Source organism: Sugiyamaella lignohabitans, chromosome B (genome assembly GCF_001640025.1).
Source record: "Sugiyamaella lignohabitans strain CBS 10342 chromosome B, complete sequence".
Classification (NCBI taxonomy): Eukaryota; Fungi; Ascomycota; class Dipodascomycetes; order Dipodascales; family Trichomonascaceae; genus Sugiyamaella; species Sugiyamaella lignohabitans.
The window spans coordinates 1,787,348-1,803,211 of record NC_031674.1 but is presented as its reverse complement, the minus strand read 5'-3'; the positions used below and the strand labels follow the sequence as shown (position 1 = coordinate 1,803,211).

At 44.7% G+C, this 15,864-nt stretch overlaps 4 protein-coding genes and 1 non-coding gene across 5 annotated transcripts; 2 read left to right on the top strand and 3 right to left on the bottom strand.

The window, feature by feature from the left end:
• Positions 1-1,341: 1,341 nt before the first annotated feature.
• UGA4 (Uga4p) lies at positions 1,342-2,934 on the top strand (the record flags this gene model as incomplete). Its single annotated transcript, XM_018879526.1, has 1 exon — positions 1,342-2,934. The coding sequence occupies one exon, from the start codon at positions 1,342-1,344 to the stop codon at positions 2,932-2,934; it is 1,593 nt and encodes a 530-aa protein (XP_018737435.1).
• A 248-nt stretch (positions 2,935-3,182) lies between these two features.
• On the bottom strand, positions 3,183-4,646 carry AWJ20_2576 (uncharacterized protein; the record flags this gene model as incomplete). The annotated part of the gene is made up of 1 exon (XM_018879525.1): positions 3,183-4,646. The coding sequence occupies one exon, from the start codon at positions 4,644-4,646 to the stop codon at positions 3,183-3,185; it is 1,464 nt and encodes a 487-aa protein (XP_018737434.1).
• Positions 4,647-6,734: 2,088 nt separating this feature from the next.
• SSN3 (cyclin-dependent serine/threonine protein kinase SSN3) lies at positions 6,735-8,657 on the top strand (the record flags this gene model as incomplete). Its single annotated transcript, XM_018879524.1, has 1 exon — positions 6,735-8,657. The coding sequence occupies one exon, from the start codon at positions 6,735-6,737 to the stop codon at positions 8,655-8,657; it is 1,923 nt and encodes a 640-aa protein (XP_018737433.1).
• A 3,348-nt stretch (positions 8,658-12,005) lies between these two features.
• Positions 12,006-13,490, bottom strand: MNN11 (Mnn11p; the record flags this gene model as incomplete). The annotated part of the gene is made up of 1 exon (XM_018879523.1): positions 12,006-13,490. One exon carries the CDS (start codon positions 13,488-13,490, stop codon positions 12,006-12,008), a length of 1,485 nt encoding a protein of 494 aa, XP_018737432.1.
• Positions 13,491-14,433: 943 nt separating this feature from the next.
• Positions 14,434-14,521, bottom strand: AWJ20_2573 (the record flags this gene model as incomplete). The annotated part of the gene is made up of 1 exon: positions 14,434-14,521. It is a non-coding gene; the product is annotated as a tRNA-Cys (tRNA).
• Between the last annotated feature and the right edge of the window lie 1,343 nt (positions 14,522-15,864).

Below are 15,864 nucleotides of genomic sequence, written 5' to 3'. Positions count from 1 at the left end.
TGGGACGGAGCCCCAGCCTACGGAGGCACCACCCCCGACCCCGTCGTTGCCTCTCACATTGCGGCTTGGTAGATACGGTTATCTTGCGCCACGAGATAAGCAGGCGCCACATTTGGCCAGCGGTTATCTGGAATTTCACCATGTACAAAAGGGAAAGATCCACCTGCAGCCAAGTGCATGGTTTTGAGTAGTCAGGGCCAGTTTTTTTAACCCGGGTCTCCCATACATGACTAGCTTATGGGCAGTCTAAGATCAATCAGAACATTTCGCAACGGTTTCACCCCGCTTTAGACCACATTTTGCCCAGTTTCATTCATAGATCTTGCTCGCTAGCTGGTACTAGTGGATTCGATAATATGTCGGTCATATATCCGGATTTGGAAGCCATGCAAGCACATCAGACAAATTCAGTAACTGGACCCACGATGCTACCCCTCTTCTTCCAGGATCCCCGCCTTAAAATGCCCCGAGTCAGATTCAAACTTTGTTTAACAAATCTAAATTAACAAAATGCAATCAGAACTGGGTATACAGTCTGTAGGTTTCCTGTGTGGTGGCGGAATATACAAAGTTAAAATCCCGGGTATTAACTCTTTCAGACTGCCTCTTATCTTAGGCATCTTGGCGATTTGTCAAGACAGATAACTGAACCCCGATATTATTATTTATGTTTGTATTTATTTTACAAGTATTTTTGTGGTGGTTCGGCTTCTTTTCTTCGTTGGATTGAACGAAAAAAATATCTGCAGTTGACCCGTTTTGTGTCGATGCTTCGTGACTTCCCCGCTACTAGCTACAGGTTGTGTCGTTGAAATAGTTAGTTAAGCGGTTAGTTTTTAGCTAGAATTTCTGACAGATACTGATTAATCGATTGATTGATGCGGTGTGTTAGTGGTGGTGGCCAAAAAAAGAAAAGTAACTATGACGCTGCAGAAGACCTGATGCAGTGCACCGGCAGTCCTTGATAACAGCGGACAAATGACCCTGAACTTTGGCGATAAGATCATCCGTTTGTCAGAAATGGAAATGTATATATGTATGAGTGCAAGTATGCCATGTTCCAGTTTATCATTTATATTGTTTGCAGTTGATGGACCCGGTCTTTGGTTTGTCTGTTGAGCATATCTAGTGGAGTTGTGGAGTTGATTTTGTACATTATCGGACTTGATTTGATCATACGTCTATTGAACTAGATTTTTGGTATCTTTCATTTATTGGAGTTGATTTCATCATACATTTTATTGAATGAATTGGATTTCGGTATCATACATTTATTAAACTTGGTTTCATCATACATTTCTTGAACTTGTTTTCATCATACATTATTGAACGATTTCTATCATGTCAGAAGTCGAGGCCCAGCAAAAACATGCTACTGATGAAGAAGTTCTAGCCCATTTGGGTATCGAGCAAGAGCTCAAGAGAGAATGGGGTGTGCTACAGAACTTTGGTGCTTCCTTTTCCATTATCAGTGTCATCACTGGTATCACTACATTATTCGAGACTGGTCTGCTTGTAGGAGGTCCAGCTGTCATGAGTATAGGATGGTTGGTAGTAGCGTGCGTTACACTGGTATCAGTGGGTCTTTCTATGGCCGAAATTGTCAGTGCAGTTCCTAGTAGTGGTGGTCCATATTACTGGGCAGCGGTTCTTTCCCCTCCTAAATATCAACCTTTTAATGCTTGGGTCACAGGATGGTTTAATCTCTTGGGACAAGTTGGTGTTACTACTGGTATTAGTTTTGGTCTTGCTGGACTGATTTCTACTGTTTGCACTCTCAAGAACGACTATGAACCTACCCCGGGCAAAACTATCGGCATTTATGCTGCTATTCTAGTATCTCATGGTCTTATCAACACTTTTGGAGTCAAGACTCTCAAGTACTTCAATAACACATCAATCATTTTGCATAGTCTTGGAGTTGCTTCGATATGTATTGCAGTTCTTGCTAAAGCTCCAACCCACCAGTCTGCCAGTTTTGTATTTGGCAAGTTCTTTGACGGTACTGGAACCGATGCCCCTGGTTGGAGTATCCGAGCCAGTAAGGAATACGTGGCAGTGACTGGTATTCTTATGAGTCAGTATACCATCACAGGGTTCGACGCTTCGGCACACATGTCGGAAGAGACCAAGAACGCGTCTTGGGCAGCTGCTGTAGGTGTAGTGACGTCGATTGGTGTTTCGGCCGTGTTTGGATTCTTTGTAATTCTAGCATTTTTGTTTTCTATTCAAGATTTCGACTCGACTGTGGCGTCTCCCACTGGCCAACCTGTTCTGCAAATCTTTTTAGATGTGTTTGGCGTCAACGGAGCTATCGTTCTCATGACTTTTATCATGGTGTGTGTTTGGCACTGTGGTCTGTTTTCTATTGCCAGTAACAGTCGAATGATGTACTCATTTGCCAGAGACGGAGGTCTTCCTAAGCCCCTGAGCCACGTACACGGGAAGTATCAAGTGCCTGTACGAACCATTTGGCTAGCGGTACTTCTTTCTTTCTGTCTAGCACTTCCATCCTTAGGCTCGTCAGTAGCATTTGCTGCTGCTACGTCCATTGCTACTATCGGTTTATACATCAGTTATTCGCTGCCGGTGCTTATCAAGCTGATATTCCCCCGTTATTTCGTAAAGGGTCCCTTCAATCTGGGTAAACTGTCCAAATTCATCAACATCATCTGCTGCTCGTGGGTGGGTTTCATCACCGTAGCCTTCTGTCTGCCGACTGCCAACCCCGTCACCAGCCAGACCCTGAACTACTCGGCAGTAGCCGTCGGTATCGTCGGCGGCTGGGCCCTACTGTCCTGGATTTACTTCCGCAAACACTTCAAAGGCCCCATCCGGCCAGAAGACATCGAGCGCATCGACGGCACCTACAGCCTCGAAGTGAACGCCGGACCCGACGAGAAGGGTGTCACCACCGCCAGTGGCAAGTTCTAGCTTATAAATTAAATTCATGTTTGTTGTTTGTTTCTCGGTGGGCACCTGCCTCCGGCGGCTGGGGCTCCGCCCCAGACCCCGCTGCTCCTCTCGCTGCGCTCGAGTCGGGCGTCGGGGTGACATTCTCTGCGTTTTAATTGCAACGTGGGATCCCCGAGCCCGACTCGAGCGCAGCGAGAGGAGCAGCGGGGTCTGGGGCGGAGCCCCAGCCGCCGGAGGCAGGTAGGTACCTCATTAGAGTCTAGAGTCTATTCATTGTGGCAGAGCCGGTCGTAGCGGACCAGGTTGTGGATGTCCTGGACAGACGCGTTGATGAATTGACGCACTTCGAGGGCCAGCCATACCTTGATCATGGACAAGGAGTCGTCGCTGAGCACCTTGAGATCCTGGTTTTTGGCCGGGCTGATCTGCCGGAGAATGGGGATGGCCGATTTGAACAGGTCGATGTCGGGGTCCAGCTGTCGCCCGATACCTTCTAGCAGCAGGATCGATAGCACTACGGTTACGAAGTCACCTTCCATACGCACGTGGTGCTCGCGAACCATGCCCAGCATCTGACCCAGTAAATCGCCAAGTTTAACACTTCCTAACGCGAACGTTCGCTCCTTGATATGACGCACCAGCCGTTGCACTTTGAGGTAGAAGATCTCGCTATCAACCGTCGATTCGGGCGTTCGCGACCGTTCAACCATCAGCTCGCCTACTCGGTATCCATCAAAAGCAGCAATGGCTTTAAACAGATCGATAAAATTCCTTCTATTGACCTGGTTCAACTCGGTTACAAGACCGGCATCGATGAAACATACCTGGGGTCTGTATCCCTCTTCATAGAGAGTGTCGAGCTCCTGGCGGAATTTATCTCCATCATCGACTAAAGACATAAGTCGTTGGGTAGCTTGCTCGACTTCTTGGCTCGTTACAGTGTCTTGAGTAGCTAACAGATTGAGTTTGCCCTTTTTATAGAACTTGACATAAATATTTCCCGGGTGCAAATCGGCATGGATGAAGTTGTCCACTAAAAGCATTTTCAAAAACGCATCCAGGCCCTTGTTGGAAATTTCCTTTTCGATATTTCCGCTACCATTCGATCTCTGCATGAGTTTGGTCATGGGTATACCACTAATATACTCTTCAACCAACACTTTACTGGTGCTGAAGTTGATATATGGTTTTGGAAACAGAATGTCCTTTCTATCAGCGAAATTCTGTCTGAATATTAACAAATTCTCAGCCTCGAGCCGCAGATTCAATTGAAACCGCATCATGAGTGCGAATTGATCCACTTCTGCCGGCAATGACAGCCATTCCATAGTAGGGATAATATCTATAACATTGGCAAAGAACCGCATGATCTTGAGATCCCGCTCTACTTTCTGCTCTACTTTTGGATGTAATACTTTAATGACAACCCAGTCCGATGGTGGAGTAATATCCTTGGGTTGTAATTTCTCTAGGTTCTCCTGGATAAACTTTGGTACATGACGATGCTTGCCATTTAATATATCGACATTTAATCGATTTTCTTGTTGATTGGCTATTATTTGTGGCGAGAGTTTAGCTTTGTACACTTGGGCCATGGCTCCTACTCCCAAAGGAGTCTCGATAAACTCTTCAAAAATGTCGTCAAATGGCATGCCATGGAATGCCTTGGACACGATTCGTTTGGTATCGGCTAGAGAATGGGCCCTAGCATTCGAATGTAATTTCGACATTTCCCGACAGAAAGTTTCTGGGAATATGTCTGTTCTGGAGGCAGCCCATTGGCCGAGCTGAGAAAAGAGTTAGTTTTTTTTTTTTTCTTTTATATTGAACAAATGTTGATAAAAAAAACACCCACACACAACATGGTGGCTAGAATGCAGCAAATGCTATTGTAGTTATCAACAGCCAATCTGCCCACCAAAATAAATAATCCCCCTCATCTTCTTCATATACCTTTATAAAAGAAGGACCAGACATCTCCATGGTCCATGTTAAATATCGGTACCAAATGATCGATCCCTGACGCTGGTTCAGCAGCTTTATATTACCGTCTTTTAGAGATTGGATTCGTGGGCCCACCAGAACAATTGGTAGTGATAGTATTACAGGCAAAAACAGTACTACCAGCTGTACGAACCGAGCACAAGTTCCTAGTGGTTCTATGAAATTGGCCTGTATGAAATGGATGGTGCTGGATAGAACCGACCGGTTGGCATCTTGCTGGGATTCCAGTTGAAGAATATCATAGATAGCCATTTCCCTAGTCTCAGGGTCGTTCGATAGGTCATCTTCTTTGTGTGACTTATGAATCCGATCGAGTTTATGACCAACACCGCTATCATCCGGTAATTCCGGTCTCGGGGAATCGTTATATATAGTCGACTCGCTATAGACATAAGAAGCCAGGACTATAGCAAAGGCACTTCCGGCGACGGCTGTCCATTTCCCGTGCCCTGCAAATTTAGAATAATGATTACTGGAAGTTCGTGAACTGATTCGAACTGCTGACGTCGAAAATCGGCAGGTCGAACCGACCACACCGAAATGCTGTGAAGTGATTCTCGACACACATGTCGCGGTCACCGTTGGCTGGCCAAACCCGAGAATGTTCAATTGCGGTTGGCACAGCGCCTGTCTATAGCAATTCTTCAGGGTCTGCCTCGCAGGCAAAGACCACAACATAGCTGGCGTTCTCAAGCCCATCATCTCGGCCCAAAACTCATATCAATCGGGTCGCAATCCAGCTAAACCTTGCTATCTTCGCTCGACAAGATCCCGTTCCGCGCTATCCCCTTACCCGCCCCATACATGTGATTAGCCGACAGTTGCTGAGGCGGTTCTTCCCTCTGGTCCATATCTGGACTTTGAAATAACTTGTAGATAATTAATTATCAGCATCGACATCAGCCTGCTAACCACGAAGACACAATTATAAATCTATTCATACATGCATTTACCTCATCAAAATATTCAAGAGTCCGATTCTCGACTTTTCACTATGCAGCCAAACCATACCTTTTCCGCCTTTTTCACTGCTAGCCAAGCCAGGCGACCAGTCTCAGTCACTTTGCGACTTCCCACCCAGACATTCGCCTGTATTTTCTATATTTTGTGCAGTCTCTGCCGAGACCCAGACTGAGTCAAAGTTAAACCCCTTATATGCAGGGTCCGATAAGATAACGCGAGGATCGGCACTCATCACCACCTTTCACCGGGCCTCCACCCCATCTCCTCGCCTCCCAGCCCCTTTTCCAAACGGTTATCAGCCCTTACCCGTGGCAGCACTAGCTCTGTCGAGGTGAGGGGCCTGCCTCCGGCGGCTGGGGCTCCGCCCCAGACCCCGTAGCTCCTGCTCCGCAGGAGAAGCCCGGGATCCCAGCAGTCCGACTCGAGCAGAGCGAGAGGAGCAGCGGGGTCTGGGGCGGAGCCCCAGCCGCCGGAGGCAAGACCCTCCCGCCTGTATCCCATCTTTCCCCGGTAACCCCGCTATTCCCCCACTTGTGTATACGAGAGCGTCTGGCGGTTGCTTCAACGGGTTCGGGTCTGTAGATTCGGGTCCGGACTGGCTGGGACGGTGGGAAGAACGTGCTTTTGAGGCAGGGAAGAGTGGCCGGATGAGGAGGAGATGGCGGAGATAGGGCGCGGCCGGTAAGTCCGAGAGTGCGGGGGAGGCGGCGGAGGCGGGAGGGGGGAGAGAGGGGCAGGTATGGCTGGTGAGCGAGGATTTACACCCCCGCGCGCCCCGCGCGCCCAGCTACCCCTACCTCAGGGTGAGAAGTTTAGCGGCAGGCTGGGGTGTAGTTGGACTCCTACTATCAATGGTGGATCATTGGAGGACCGAGGGTAATAGGAGTATAGCTTCAAAAGTGGATTTAAATAAGTCTTTGAACCGTGGCACAAGTGGGAATGGAAATGGTAGTATTAGCGGGTCCGATCCGGGTATAGCAGTTACTAGTGGGGCCATAGGGTCCAATAGATCGTCATCGTCATCCTCTTCTTCGTCGCAGCCTTATCATAACTTACTTCATATGAGCAATGGGTCTGGGACTATTGGCACCACGAATCCACAACAACGCCAGTTACGTTTAGACCAGTTACAGCAATTTCAGCAGCGCCAGCGTCGTCAGCAGCAGCAACAGCAAGAGCAACAGCAGCAGCAACAACAGCAGCATCAGAAGTATCAGAGTGTGTTGAGTCAGTTGGCTCGTAAGCCCGTAGAGTTACAACGACAGAGTCTTTCGAGTGGATCTCAGACACAACAAAGTCAGTCTGGTATTCAGACCAACGGTCACGGGTTAAGTTCGAGTCAGAACCACAATCAGAGCCTAAGTCAGAGTCGTAGTCAGAGCCTCAGTCAGAGTCGTAGTCAGAGCCTCGGTCAGAGTCGTAGTCAGAGTATCAGTCAAGGACACAATCAGAGCCATAGTCAAGGTTCGACTATTTCAAGTATACCATCGTCGTATAACTTCCCACTGCGAGGACTGAGTGGTGGGTTGGATAAACAGGTTCAGCCCGGACAGACATTTTCGCAGACTCTGGCACATTCACAAGCCCGAAGACTCAACATGCCAGCGTCAGTAGCAAACCCTTTGGCTGCTTATAAAGCGCGAAAGGACCAGGAACGGGTACGAGTGCTCGCCAAATATGACATTGTCGGTTATATAGCCGCTGGTACGTATGGACGAGTTTACAAAGCCAATTCAAAGAACCTGAAAGAGAATCGTGTGTGTGCTATAAAGAAATTTAAAGCAGATAAAGAGGGTGAAGTTACACATTACACTGGCATTTCACAGTCGGCGTGTCGAGAAATGGCTCTATGTCGCGAACTTAATCACAAGAACATCACTAAACTGGTCGAGATCATTCTCGAAGATAAAAGCATTTATATGGTGTTTGATTTTGCCGAACACGATTTACTACAGATTATCCACTTTCACTGTCATCCCGAACGTCGTGCTATCCCCGAATCAACTGTAAAATCGGTGCTATGGCAGCTATTGAACGGGGTGTCGTATCTGCATCAGAACTGGGTTCTTCATCGTGATTTGAAACCTGCTAATATCATGCTTACTAGTGATGGCGTCGTCAAAATCGGCGATCTGGGTCTAGCAAGACTGTTTAAAGAACCATTACAATCACTGTGGGCTGGAGATAAGGTGGTAGTGACCATTTGGTACCGAGCTCCTGAACTGCTTTTTGGTGCTAGACACTATACACCAGCAATCGACCTGTGGGCTGTGGGATGTGTATTTGCCGAACTTCTCTCACTAAGACCCATTTTCAAGGGTGAAGAAGCCAAAATGGATAATAAACGAAATGTACCATTCCAACGAAATCAAGTGCAAAAAGTAGTGGAGATTCTTGGGACTCCTACTGTGGAAAAATGGCCGGCCCTGTCAAAGTATCCTGAATACCACTCACTCCAGTCGATGAAACCATACTCTCCTAACTTAGAATCATGGTACCATTCGACAGGCTGGACTAATGCAAAGGGCTTTGAACTACTGTCTGATCTTCTCGAGTACGATCCCGCTAAACGCATCACTGCCAACGACGCTCTACTGCATCCTTACTTCACCGAAGCACCTCGAGTCTCGCAAAACGTGTTCGAAGGCCAGAACTTCGAGTACCCCTGCCGCAGGATCTCCAGCGAAGATAACGATATCAAAGCCAGCTCTTTTCCCGGCACAAAACGGACTGCTATCGACGACAGCACCCAGGTCCGCAAGAAACAAAAGTAGCATCTGCATATTTAACAATTTATTTATTTATCTGTCACAGTCTGCTGCCACGTCCTGCGACGTGTTTCAGGTACCGGGTCTGCCTCCGGCGGCTGGGGCGCTGCCCCAGACCCCGTGGCTCCTCTCGCTTCGCTCGAGTCGTTTACGTGGGGTGCCCTGGCTCTGGGCAAAAAGAACTAGGAGTGGATCGAGGTGTGAGACCATAACCGGGCTGGTCGAGACTTTGGATACCTCTGTTGTCCCACTACGTCTGTGACCGGGTGTGTAGCACATAATATGAATAAACACATTTGTATCTAGTACTTCCTTCAGAATGGAGACTGTTGGACCAGTGGGCATATGAATGTTCGAACCAGACACGATATGGAATGGTATAGAGTGTGATACAGACTGTCAACAGATCGATTCAACAAGTCTGGCTACCTCATATTGAATTCAGGATCCTACTCGCCAGTCATTCCACTCTCTAAGATACTAATTTGAGCTTTCTATTACGAATTGTATTGTTCTCAACCTTATTTCGAGTTTCAATCATGCCTCCATTGGCAGTCATTGGGGCATGTTAAGATGCCAATTGATAATGGATTCGAATCAAGATTAAATATATAGAGGCAATATAGCACAACACTCGGCAAACTTCAAAAATAATCAGTAGCTTTTTGTCTTTTTTCACTAAACAAATGTAAATTTAGTTGGACCCTGAGCTTGATAACCGACTTGCCTTATCAATGCAGGGATTGATTGCATGATGCATTATCGCGATTATCGTCACCTCGCAGATCATTTGAGTCACATGAGTTTTGACTGGTAAAAGTACAGAAAAAATCCTAGACTCCCTGAAAACTACGGACTATTTGTTCTAGTCACTAATTACGTGTTTTCGGGTTCAGACAGACCGTGATGAAGTATTAAGGAACTTTTGCCTGTCACGTGCTTCACGCTCGATATACGTGTTGATGCAGGTTCAAGCACTATACCGATGCTTCCCTTACCACATGACCCTCTCCGCATAATTCAAAAGCGCCATAATTTATAAATTAAAAGTATATATACAGGGGCTGTCCGCCCCGTCTGATAGATTTTTCTTCATCTTTGACACAACGTTTGACTCGCTGAACAATTTTGTTACATCGAGATTTTAACGTTTTGAAGATCACCCCGTGTTTGCGCCGCTAGTAACTGATTGTTTACTGGATTATTTTATTATTTTTATTGTGTTTTTTTGTGATTGTTTTGATTGTCTTGATTGTTCTCATCCTATTAGTTTCTGGACTACTGGTGCAATCATGACGAACGAAATTGAGACCCCTCTTGTTGCCAAGCTCTGCTTGATTTATTCCATCATTTTTTTCTTCCTCTTTATTGGTTATCTCGTCTACTGCTTCCTCTATGTTCCGTACCCCGATCATGATGGTACCCCTGAGATTGTCCGCCAACCATCCAAACCCCAACCGACTGTGGGAGATAAATTGGTGGTCGGAGCTGCTTCTGCTCTTGGTAAAGCAATGGGTAAAACATGCCTGGTCTTCTCTGCTGGTGGGAATCATGCCTACCGCAGTCAGAAGGTTGTCAAGAATTCGAGAACAGGAACAATTCTTGCTTCTGAGCAGATAAACAAAATTGTAGGCACTTCGTCCGATGTGAGTTCTCTGATTCCATCTATCACTGCATCTCAGAACCCAGCCATGTCGCCATTACAGACATTGGCAACTCCTGCCATTGAATTGTCACCATTACAGACACAGGCAATTCCAAAGAAGAAGAAATCCGGAATTAAGCGATTATTCAAGAAGTTGAAGTTTAAAAAACATTCCTCAAAGGATTCCACCGAGGTTACCTCCACATCATCTGAGTCGTCTTCTTCCGTTGAAACGACAACCAAACCCAGAAAGTCTTTTCTCAAATTCAAGAAACTTAAGAAGTTCTTCAAGAAGAAGTCATCATCCCAAGTCACTCAATAGTTTGTCGTTCGTCTCATTAATTCCTCTAGAGACCACATGGAACGTAAACAAACTTTTTTTTCGGCATTACAATTTCATTCACTCACCGGAGACACTCTTCAGTCTCTACTTCATTATCACTATCAATTCGCCCGGTACTTCAGTTTCCATAAATCAGATAAACTTTGGACATTGGCAGCATCTTCCCCCTAAGACTAGACGTGTCGCGATGTGGTGTCCTGTCGCTTGACTAATCTAGATCTGGTATTGTCATCCCGAGGCATACCCTGATGTTTCAGCCAGAGCAGTTCCTTAGTTTCACTATCCAGTTTCATTGCACGCACTAGCATCTTCAGCTACTCTCATATCCGAGTACTATTTTCGGATCATGTAGCACTAGTTGGTACTCCATGTCCAGTAGGAAGTCTAGTCAATGAGCGTGCTTTTGTTTCCATCCTTTTATTTGTCTGATTTGTGCTTGTGGGAGCGCTGGAATCTGAGTACCTGGTGAATTAGTGTGAAGTTTCGTTATTATCTGGGCCGGGCCCTTCTACTACCTTGTATTAATATAATATTATTATTAATTCTTTATCCTTTTCCTTACTTTGAATTGCAAACTAGCTGATAATCTATCCTGAGTTTTTCAGATCCATTTTGCAAGAAAATGACAAAGCTATTATACTACAACCACTGGCTCTGACATCCTCCATCTGTTATGAATTGGAACATACTCTGTATACTGCAATGACTAGGTGTGTCACGGATTGATATCATGTCCAAATCATGTCGCTTGACTGCACTAGATTTGGTATGTTTTCCATGACTCATCTTTAATTGGTCTTCGTTATGCTAGTGGATCATTTTCCACACCCAGGAATGCCAATTGCCATTGTAGCTCCAAATAGCTCAGGACATTGACTAGCCACTCATGCTGCTACGATATCTGACAACTATTTCAGAAAACCAGCGTCTGTCATTGGTACTTTTATTACTACCAGTAGCTAATCTTCTCCCTCCTGGTTTGTCTACGAGTATCTTGGACATCCCATCTTGGACCACGGTTTCTTTTACACTGACTAAACATGCCCATTCTTCTTCAACTAAATACAATAATTTTCCTTCTTAAAATTTATAGCGTTCTCGCAGCCCGCCGGTTGGAGCATATCGCGCCGGAAGATAATACTGGAGTACATACTTTGGGCGGAGAAACGACTCGAGCGCAGCGAGAGGAGCAACCAGGGTCTGGGGCGGAGCCCCAGCCGCCGGAGGCAGGTGCCACCATTGCTTATTCTTACGTAAGTGTGGAGCTGGATCTTCCGGTTCAGGTGCCTTTGCGAAGTCTCAAGCTCCGAATAATGCGTAACGCACCTGAGAAAAGTCTAAAAATACAATTTACTAGCTAGAAGATTCAAAGGTTTACACGGCCACGGCCATTCCAGAATCGCTGGAAGACGTCATTACAGGTCTTGACATGAGGGTCACAGTCCAGTTGGACCACAAAGTCACCGTCCGTATACGCCAGAGTAGGATCCTTCTTGACGAGGGGCGAAGTGGGTGGGTATGAGCAGAGGTATTTGGCGGGGACTACGGCCAATTTTGACAAAAAGCATGGGTGCCATTGGGTAAGATGATTAAGCGCCGATGCCTCAGACTCTGTGAATTGGCCATAAGTACGGTAAAGCTGGTCCCCCCAAAACTCCAGCAGACTGATTCCATAGTCGGAGTTGTGTATGATAAATGACGCCGGATTAAGACCAACAGTATCCTGGCTGATGACCATTTTTATATCTTCAGGCTTGGTAAACTTATATGTTTTGATAAAGTCAGCCGACTTAACAACTGGAATTCCCTTCAACATTTTATTCTCAAGCTCCTTGGATGAAATAAATTCTTGTTCGATATCAATCAGAGGATTCATAATTAATGCGGACTGATCAATATACCAAAAGTATTTTGCTTTTGGAAACGCCAGGAAAGCCGCTCTCATAATATCGAGCTTGGCCCATGAAGAACTGGAAGAAGATGAGTCACTATAGTGAGATTTGAACTCTTGTACAAATCTCATATAAGTTCCATAGCCATGAGCTTTGGCGTACTCGACACGGTTTTCGATGATTTTTGTCAAGTAGTCAGGCTTGTATTTCTCGTAGTCAATTCCCATAACTACAACTACTGATGGAGAAGGGCCATGCTTACCACCGTCGAACACAAACGAAGTGGTCGAGCCAGGTCCCGAGCCAGGGGCAGCAGCTCCACCATGAGCATTACTAACACTACTACCAGGCTTTTCCTTGACTTCTTTAGCATTATCATTAGGAGCACGCTTTGGTACACCTCGACTTTTGAACAGAGCCAAATCGTTCATTTTGGGGATGATTATAGGATCATTTGTTAGCTCGACATGAGCCGAATCGGCGATAATTGGTACATAACCATTTGGATTAGAAGATATTAAACCAGAAATGATGTACAATGTAAGTAGACAAAAGGCAAGGATACCTACATAGGTGGTGGCCTTATCAGTATCAAACGAAACTGTTTTTGATTTCATACTCCATGAGCCACTTCCATCGTTGGATGGATAAGAGTATGAAAATGAGGATCTATTACGATTGTGGTGGATTTTCCGGTCGTAATCAAGATAATGGCCATTTTCAGGATCTAAATGGTCTGAAGATGACGACATGGCTTGGTTTGTTTTTGATTTACTAGTTGAATGTAGTGATTCCGATGCTGATGCTAATGCAGACGAAGACGATGCAGGGGACTCTTCAATAGCAGACGAAGAAACGTCGTTATCAGATTCGGCGAGATCTAACTCTGGTGTCTGGAAACGAGGCAATGAAACAGACGATCTCTTTCTAGGTCTTAGATTGATACCTAGCGAAGACATGGAACGATGACACGGATCACGACCAATTGCCAGTCCTGACAGTTAAACTCAATTGACGATGTATTATATCGTTAACAGATGGACACTCTAGTTCGCCGGTTATCTATCTCGTGTTAGTCAACAATTCTAGAAATCTCCTGATAAAGCTGAGAAAACCCGGCAGTTGGGGCGCTGCCCAAGACCCCGTGGCTCCTGCTTCGCAGGAGATTTCGCCGGGAACCCCCGGGGATTCCGGATCGAAATATCAGTCGCTAGGATTAAATCTTCTGGGGATTCACCATTGTTTACAATCAATCTAATCCACTGATATTTCAATGGTATCTCCGAAATCACGACAAAGTCACCATTTTTCAAAGCCAACCCAACAGAACCACTTACTTTGAGATCAAACAAGATTTTGTGTACAAAGAAACACACGACCCGCGTTTCGCAAAACAAAAATAAACGAAATAACGGCTGGACTGTTGACAGATCTCCTCGTGCCGACTGATCTATTTATCCGGCCTGTGTATCTACGTGTAAACCAAACCTCACCTAACCTCCTGTGTTCATCTTCATACAATAAACATATCAGTTCAGCCGTACCATTTATGAAACAGGCATTTTCTGTGGAACATCATTTACGTGCCCTGCGCTAGCGGGTCCTGTAATTAAAGTTAAACTCTACATAGAAACTTTATTCATTTCTTTCCTTTAGCATAGGTCTTCTCCCTTGAGGTAATTTTGTGATTGTCGTCACGAATTTTTTTATTTTTTTTTTTGAAGATAGTGGATAAAGAAGCGATGAAGTTGACCCTTAGAAGAGTTTAATATTGGGCTAGTTTCCATCAGATATGTTTATATTGGTTCACGAGACTGTAGTTTAAGTCAATAATGGATAGGAAATAAAAAACCATACGGTCATTCCGAAATTAGCGAACGTCATCGAGCCAAAAAAAGATAAAGCTCGTGCCCGGATTCGAACCGGGAACCTAAAGATGTTTGTAATTAAAGAATTGCAATCTCACGCGCTACCGTTACGCCACACGAGCTTATCTGGAATTTTCACAATTCCCTTGTTTTTGAGTCCGTTATATTAAAAGAGAGCTCTCCTCCAATTTTTGTATATCTAGGGATATGATTCGATTTATTTGGCCAAATTCCGAGATTTAACTATTCATGTCGATCTTTTACAAATCTAGTAAGGCTGGTTGTGTTTTTTTGGCCCTTCAGATTGCATATCAATGCTCCTGCCTGAGAACGCTCTTGGTGATCTTTAAATCATGGCACGGAAATTGCTTGAATTGTACTAATCATACATAAGAAGGGGAACGAAATATTATGAATTATATTAATTCGAACATCCTATTCATATAATTATATTAAAATAATAAATTATAAAGAAGAATAAAAAATATTATTAATTATAATTTTTCCTATCGACAAGACCATTGTAAAATATTACACCCCGAGCTTAGGATGTTGGTTCATTCTCCTACTGGAGGCTTTCGGAGCCTCATTGTGTTTCAGACCAGGAATATCGGTGCTCGAGTATCGGCCAGATATCGATTAGAGCGGTGACAATGATCTCTCTTTAAACAAACATGATAAAACTATTTCAGTGATTGAATCAATCGTAAGTGTTCAATAGGTATTGAATATGAATTCAAAAAGAAAACAATAACTCTTATTTCTCATCAATTAACAACATCAAACTTCTAAAATATATGACGTTTATTTGCAATACTTATCACTCCTGCTTTATCGAAAACAAAATATGAGGCATGTAATATATACTCTTTCTCTTTCTGGTTACTTTTCGGTGCTTTAGTGACTTGGCCTTTTATGCTGCTCATGTTTCATATAGTTAAATATCAACGATAGAAGCAAATGGTGCCTCAATAAATATGAAACCACCGGTAGATCGCTTCCTGTTGAGGATATGCATGCACATTACCCCTGATTTTGATAATGCAGAAAGGCAGGTAGAACGGCGCTATCAAGATTCTGCAATGTTCCATCCCAGTCGTCTTAGCTAATCTGAGTTTTGACAGGTTATTTCGGAACGGTAAACTTGATATATATCGGATAGATCTAATCAGGACTGTCCTTGATAGATGCAGTAGATTGTATATTGGAGCAAATCATAACTAATGGATCCCATTGCGAATCAACATAAGGAGGTAAGTGAAAAAGATGCCCCACTTGATGAGCTGCTCAATACACGCTGGCACCGGAATGAGGTTTGATCTAACAATTAATAGAAGGGAAATGTACATTATAAAAACCAGGAATACCAAGATGCTGTAGCGGTAAGTAATGATAGATCTGAGAATTAGAGGAAATATTTTTCTGTATTCAAAGGATGATTCTAACTATTATTATAGGAGTACAC